The sequence below is a fragment of the Acanthisitta chloris genome, unplaced genomic scaffold, assembly GCF_000695815.1.
Source record: "Acanthisitta chloris isolate BGI_N310 unplaced genomic scaffold, ASM69581v1 scaffold5320, whole genome shotgun sequence".
NCBI lineage: Eukaryota > Metazoa > Chordata > Aves > Passeriformes > Acanthisittidae > Acanthisitta > Acanthisitta chloris.
Window position 1 is genome coordinate 19,611 of NW_008651022.1, and position 7,857 is coordinate 27,467.

The following is a 7,857-nucleotide window of genomic DNA, read 5'->3' on the forward strand; positions in this document are numbered from 1 at the left end:
CTAAGCAAGCCCACTCCTCTTGAGAACACCACATTCTTCTTTCCACTAATCACTCGGAATTGCTGCCACTCCTCCCAGCAGCCCTGGAGAAACCAGCTAAGGACAAGGTGAATTAGTCACTTGGCAGATGAAAAAGGGACCCACTGATCATTCTGCTCACGTGATGGAGATGCTTTTTCGGAGAGCCAGGCACAGATTTAATGCTCCCCCTCCTGCTTCCACAGGCTTCAATCCAATCCAGAAAAAAAAAATCCAACAAAAAGCCCTGAATTCCTAAGCATTCAGGGAGTTTAGCAGCACTGTACAGATCTTTTTGGATCTGCCCATCAGTCCCACTGCACGTGATATACTTCAGTGCTGGCCCTCAAAAAGTGCTCACAGCCCTTTTTGCTTTAGACCTTTGGTCTGTGCCCACCAAGGATGAGAGAAATGTAATGCAGGTCTGCAAATCACAGGCCAGAGAAATGGGTCACCTTGATGAAGACTCACACTCCAGCCTGACTTTGAAGGTGTTCCAAATATCAACTGCTTATGCTATGTAGGTTAGAGCCAACCAGTGTGTATTTTGGAAGGTGGCAAGAATAAAAAGCAGAGTGTTCATGGGACCAGGCAGCAGCAACACAAACTGGTTCTAGTTACTGCCAATGCTTTCCAAGAGCCTCCTGCCCCTTGCAAGGCAACTTCACCTCTTCTCACCCTCCACGGTGTCATAGAACTTTAGGGGCTGGGATGAACTTTAGAGATGATCCAGCCCCAACCCCCTCCCACCAGAGCAGGTTGCTCAAGGCTCAGCCAACCTGGCTCTGAACACTGCCAGGGTTGGGGCAGCCACAGCCTCCCTGGGCAACCTGGGACAGTGTCTCACCACCCTCACATGGAAAGATCCTTCCAAATATCCAGCCTAAATTTCCCCTCCTTCAATTTGTGCCCATTGCCCCTTGTCCTGTCCCTACAGCTCCTAACACAGATCCCTCTGCAGCTTCCCTGGAGCCCCTTCAGCTCCTGGAAGGTGCTCTGAGGTCTCCACACAACCTTCTCTTCTCCAGGCTCAACAGCCCCAACTCCCTCAGCCTGTCCTCACGGTGGAGATCTCCAGTCCTCTCAAACAAATTTCCCCTCTTCCAGTTTATGCCATTGCACCTGGTCCTGTCACAGTTAATCATCACCAGTTTCATCCCTTTAACTGCACTGCTTGTCAAGCAAAGCCCCAAACAGTCACACAACACACAGACACAGCAAAAGCAACACAAAGAGAGACTTTGCAGTGCAAAAAAAATAGGTGTCAGGCACATGGGTGTGTGTCAAGGTGCTTCCAACTCACAGCTGGAGGCAACAAGGAGACCAGGGAGGAGCATTACACTCTTTTAGACACTAGGTCAGCTTAGAGGGATTTTCACAAAGACAATACATGGGAGATTAAGGTCAACCAACCCACTCCAGTTAGTTATCATGAAGCCTTAATGGATTTACCAGAAGTTGTACACCTTTCCAGAAAGCTGCTGTCTCTGCCCTTAGACAACCTCACCCAAGATGATCCCCTCACTCTTTTTCTTGCCTATCTTCTTCCCTCCATTCACCTCCCTATTCTTCCTCCAGCAGACCCAGTGGGCAGTCTCTCTGCTAACCATAAAGCTTTCCAACTGCTCTGCAATCCTGGAGCCACACACAGTGTGGCAATCACCTGTCACTGATATGCTATCAAACCACATTTGTTCCTCCCGTGCACCATCAAGCTCTAGGTGGCCACCAACAAATCTCTGAGTAGAACTGGGGAGAAACCTGCCAGGTTTCTATGGAGGAGGCAGAAGTTGGGAGAGATGGGCGAGACAAGACTGCTGGGGAAGGTCTTGGCACACCACGATGGGGAACAGGAAGGAAGTTAGTTTGACAAAAGGCCTTTCAAGGAAGGCAGCAGTGGGTAATGAAATCGAGAACAGAAGGAATTTCTCAAAGGGAAAGGTTTGCAGCTGGGGAACAGTGAACTTGAAGCAAACATTTCCCAGTTGGTTTCAATCCCACATATTGGCACTCCTGCTGGTTTGGGCTGGAGTGGAGTTAACTTTTTTCCCCAGTGGGTAGGATGGGGCTATGTTTAGGATTTGTGCTGAGCACAGGGTTGATAATATAGAAATGTTTTTGTTGTTGCTGAGCAGAGCTCACACAGAGCCAAGGCCTTTGCTGCTTCCCACACTGCCAAGGGAGTTGGGGGTGCATGGGAGGTTGGGAGGAGAGACAACTGGGACAGGTGACCCAACCTGACCAAAGGGATATTCCATACCATAGGACATCATGCTCAGTGTGTAAAGTGGGAGGAAGGAGGAGGAAGGGGAGGATGTTTGGAGTGATGGTGTTTATCTTCCCAAGTCACCATTACACATGATGTGTCCCTGCTCTCCTGGAGGTGCTGAACATCTCCTGCACATGGGGAGCAGTGAATTAATGCCTTCTTTTGCTTTGCTTGTGTGTGCAGCTTTTGAGTTTTTCTAGCTTTCACCCCTTCTAATTCTCTCCCCCATCCCACTGGTGGGCACTGAGAGAGCAGCAGTGTGTGGCTTGGCTGCTGCTGGGGTTAGACCACCACAGCACATTAGGAAATAAAGCCATTTCAAACCATACAGAGCTTTCTGAGAGAAATGGTTGCTTCTTTGCCTGCCAGCACCACACCACACCAGCCACACATCTTCCCCTCTGAGTCACCACTTCTGTTCAAACAGCAGCTCATGATTAGGACATTAAAAATAGACCAGACAGCTGCCAAAGAACTTACCAAACCTGCTCAGCCCACAGCTTTTCCAGAACACACACAGTGGCAAGGCACGTAGGAGCCATCACACCAGCTGAGGGGTTTTTTTGGAGGCTGAATCCCCCAAAACCTGGAATACTCCAGGGAGTTAGAAAGATGAGCCTTCCAGAGCTGCTCCCAGATCCAACCCACATCACTGTGCTGTCAGAATCATGACCCAGTGCAGAGCTCAAGCTGCGCTTTGCTCTGGATCTGGATTAACTGGTTCCTGAGCAGGTACCTGTAATTGCTTTCCTCTCTCCTTTCTCCAGCTTTGCTTGTGGGGATTCAGTGTAGACACCATGCTCCATGGGCTGCTCCGCCCTCTTCATTGCTGTGCCCTTGTAATTCATCTGCAGTTGGCTGGTGTACTTCTCATGCTGCAGAGACACAAACAACAGTTAACACTCCTTCCCCACCAACAGAATTCATAAAACATAGAATTTTAGGGGTTGGAATGGAGTTCAGAGATCATCCAGCCTCAACCCCCTGCCCTGGGCAGGGACACCTCCCACCAGAGCAGGTTGCTCAAGGCTCATCCAGCCTGGCTGTGAACACTGCCAGGGTTGGGGCATCATGCAAAGGCAAATACTGCAGCTGAGTTCTGCAACAAAAAGCATGCATACCTCAGCAGAAGCTACAGAGAGCCAAAAGGCTTTCCAAAACCCCATTTAGAGACCATTAAGAGACAATTCTAGTCCACAAGAAGGTCACGGAGTTAGCTCTGCAAAATAACTAATCAGGAAATCCTTCAAAGGATAAACTGAGAAGAATCAGAACCATTTGGAGCCATTCTCCATGATTCATGTCCCAAAACCCCCTTTAAAGGACCATTAGAAATCATTCCAGGGTACTCATCTGCATTACCTCATTTTTTTCAGCATAGGCAATGGGAATCTGTTTTAATTACTTTTCTCCAAAGCCTCTCTCCAGCTAGGAAAGTGATTCTGCCTTAAACCAGGTTTCATATGAACACAGCAAATGGCTTATTCCAAGTGAGTTAACAAAGGGGTATACCCACCCAGGTTACCCCTGAGTAAGGTCAGTAAATCATTTGCCCAGTTCTAGCTGTTCCACTTCCTCTCCAAGTCCTAAACATGGAACCAGGGCTAAGAAGACTCTGCTAGCCAAGAGCTGATGTATGGCAATGACAGCCCAACCCCAGAGCTGCTTTTCTGCCTTACATAAGAGGATACTTGAGTATTTAAGACAGTTCAGCAGCAGGTAAAACACCTCACTGCTAAGAGAACTGACTGCTCAGCAAGTAAAAATTTGAGCTTGAAGGCAAAAATGAGGTAATACCCAGGAATAAATGAAGCCAGCTTTAGGCTGGTAGAGGAAGTGTGATGGAGTTGGTCTAAGTCACCATGTTCTGCACTTCTGGGAGGGAGTAAGTTCTGCTGTGCTTCACCCACAAGCTCATGTGCTGACTGCTCTTCAATATGTTACAGCTTTAAGTAACCTTTTTTTTTTGTTGTTGGCAGTCATGGAATCCTAGCTAACTTCATCTACATGTTAGCACAGGCATAAGAGAGATCAGAGCTGAGATAACTGGCAAATGCATCTCTCCTCCAAGGAGGGTTTTATCAACTCCAAATCCAAGGAGAGCCTCACATTGTGGAACACTTCACTGCCAGAGTATTTTAATCTCTCACTCTGCTTGACCATTTTCAGAGTACTTAAAAGACATGTTTTAAAGCCACTCTTACCTTTAGTGCTTCTTCTGGGACTTTGTGTTGAATTTGCTCAAGGACATACATGTTTGAATGTAGAGATTTCGTTAAGGAAACGATGAAGGAATTGGACAGAGAAATCTAACAATTAGTCAACAAGATCATAACACCAGAGAAACTGGGTTTTTTCTCAGGGTACTGAAAGCTGCCTGTGCTGCAACCCACCATGGCGTTGCCATGCATGGGGTGCAGGAGGGTGTGCAATCACATTTTCTGGCCATTCATGGCAGTTGAGGGGCAGCAGGTCAGGAAAGCTGGGCAGGAGAAGCCTAGGGGAGCACTAGCAACTCCATGGGGGAGCAACCAGAGCCCCAACTCAATCCACACCCCACTCCTCCCCATCTGCCTGGCAGCTCCAGGCAGATCACCTAGCATCCTGTCCAAGATGAGCCAATTTGGCACACTCAAGGGAGCAGCAGAGCTCAGCTCCCTGCCCCAATGCCTGGTGCTTTCTTGCCCTGACAAGGCCTTTCAGCCACTGCAGTTTTCTGTCTGAAAAGTAAATCAGGTCATGAGCTGCCATGACCTCTTAGGAAGGGAGGAATTCAGATGGCTGAGCCCAGGCAATAATCCTCAGCCACGCTGTATGAGAGCTAAAAAACCCAGCAAGCATCTGGAATGTCATCCTGAACAACCCAATCAGCACAGGGGAGGAAAAAGGGAAGATGGAAAATGTTAGGCTAAAAATAAACCAAGAGATACTGGCCTAGCAGGGAAACTGCACAGCCTGTAAGTGAAACTGTAAATGGAAAAGAGAAATGCTGTGGTGCCACAGGGCACAGCTGGTTCTGAGAGCTCAGGAGGTGCTGCCATGCACACCCAGCTGACTGCAGAGAGCACTGCTAGGGAGAGAGGGGACACAGGAGAGGAGCACACTAACTGCCATAGCAACTGCACTGGAGTAGAAAGATGTCTCTGAAACCTACATTCTTTAAGCTTCCCCTGTTGAGGGTAATAAATTCTGCAATTCATAAGTGCAATCATTCATTGCATACGAACATCCATGTAAGGGCTGCAGGACTAAACACTTCAACTCAGCTGCTCAGTGCTCAGAATTGCCTTCTATAAAAAGTTGAAACCTGTGCCACAGCCCTTAAAACCAACCCACCCTGCAGGCTCTGCCTTAAGCTTCCCCTAGGTTGGAGCTCACAGAAAACCCTCTGTGAGTCTCCTCACACATCCAGAGACCAGAAGGCACATAAAAACCATCCAGGTTGGAGGAGACCTCTAAGATCATCAAGTCCAACCATTAACCTGTCACTGCTGGAACCCCTAAACCCTAAACCAGATCCTCCAGTGCCACATCCAGACACCTCTGAAACACCTCCAGGGATGGTGACTCCAACACCTCCCTGGGCAATATCCCAGGGCCTCAACACCACAACAGGGAAAACATTTCTCCTCACATCCAATCTGATTCTGCCCTGGCTCAGCTCAAGGCCATTCCCTCTATCCTCTCCCTGCAGCCCTGGCAGGACACACATCCCCCACCTCTCTCCAGCCCTGGCAGGAGTTGCAGAGAGCCAGGAGGTCACCCCTGAGCCTTTCTCAAGGCTAACCAAGCCCATGTCCCTCAGCTCTTCTCCATGTGCTGATATAAGACAATATACGGCAGAAGAATGTGGCCTTGGGGTCAAGGATGCACCAAGAGTTTTCCAGTCAAACATTTCCTCCCTCAAATGGTAGAACTTAGTCTGCCTCTATTCTCAGAGATGTCTGGACTGTTTTAACTGACATTTCCCCCCAAAAAAGAAAAAAGAAACGTGGAAAAGACACTTGCTACTTCTAAATTCAGCTTGAGTGGGCAACGTTTGGCAGATAGAAGCAACTCAAAGTGAAAAAAAGTGTTACATTACATGAGAAGGCAGTGAGAGGAACCTCTAATTACCACTATTGCTCTGCAGGCTCAGAAAGGCATCCCAACATCTGTTTACAGCCAGTCATACAGTTACAACAGGATAAAAAGGGAAAGGGATGAAGGCAAAGGTGTTTTGGCAAGACTTGTGGCTCTGTAAACAACGCAATAACTGCAGCCTAACATCCCTTGATAGAGATGAAATTTGCCATTGCTAGAGAGAGATTTACTCTTGCATTTTGTGGCAGAAGCAATTTGCACAGGCAAACTTGTGTCAGTACTGAGTCAAGGGTCTGACCACAAGCCCCACAGCTAAATGTTTAAGGCTAAAGGCCTGAAACTTGTCTGCAGGCAAACACCTGGGTGAGATGATTAACAAAACCATGCAAGTTGGATAGAAGAAAGAGGAGGAAGACGTTAGTTTGTACAAAACCATATATTTGCTCCCCAGCTGGTACCAGCTACAGCTGACACCCAAATCCTTAGCAGGAGACTGAAGAGGCACCACTACAGTCACTACTGCCAGTCAGGGCCTGATTCAACATCCCATGAAGGTAGCAGGCATCATAATTACTATGCTCTCAACAAAGTTCATGATGGAAAAACACAAGCTCATGATCCATCCAAAGGCTCCAGGAGGCAAAACAAACACCTTTACTCACTAGTCACAATTAGCCCTTCATGCAGCACAAAATCCCATCAAAGACCACATCCCATTGCCCCTTCAGAGGAGAAGGATATCATAGCCGAAGCGAATGACATCATTGAGTTTGAGGGTGATGTACTTCTGGTCAGGAATCCTCACATCGTTGACGAACGTCTGCAGGGAAGAAGCACAAGGAATAGGTTTTGATTGAGGGTGTCAAGGTGATGGATCTCAGAGGGATTGGGGCTCCTGAAGAACAGTCATGCCCATCTGACACCTGCACATGTGTGCTAGCACAAAGTCAGCAAGGCGAGGAGCTAAGCTCCCTGGAAAAATCAACACCAGCAAGTACCTCCCATGGGCAAGGTAGAGCACCCCAATTATGCTTCAAAGCAAGGTGCTGTCAAGGGACCTCTAGGGAGATTTACCTTTCCACCGTGAATGCAATTTCAGTCCCTGACTTGAACACGTAAATGAGGTGCCTGAAGTGAGGAACTTCAAATGCTCTGGGCTCTCCTACACCCTTCACCACCAGTGAGAGCAGCAAACGGTGCAACTCCTACTCTTAATTACTGAGCTGGGAATCAGCTTTCTGCTGCATGTCAAACAAGAGAGGTGCAGCCCCAAGGCCTGACAGTTTGAGCAGAAAGTCTGCCACAGAGCAAGGGAAAATGAACATGCACAGGAAAATGGGGAAAAGGTTTGCAGCACCATCACCATGACATCAGAGGCCACACTGGCCAAGACACCAGGTCCCTTTTTCCCATGCTCCAGGCCAAAGAATTCACAGCCCTATAAAAGGTGCAAGAAATGCACTTCACAGGTGGGAACAAATGACTCT

General features: G+C 48.1%; 1 protein-coding gene across 1 annotated transcript in view; it reads right to left on the reverse strand.

Moving 5' to 3' along the window:
• CEP170B (centrosomal protein 170B) overlaps positions 1-7,190 on the reverse strand; it is a gene marked incomplete at both ends in the record, with an annotated part of 26,521 nt that extends 19,331 nt beyond the window's left edge. Inside the window, 3 exons of the mRNA XM_009071314.1 lie at positions 3,024-3,162; positions 4,492-4,550; positions 7,112-7,190. Of these exons, the coding sequence (XP_009069562.1) occupies positions 3,024-3,162; positions 4,492-4,550; positions 7,112-7,190 (277 nt within the window). The remainder of the gene's footprint in view (positions 1-3,023; positions 3,163-4,491; positions 4,551-7,111) is intronic.
• Between the last annotated feature and the right edge of the window lie 667 nt (positions 7,191-7,857).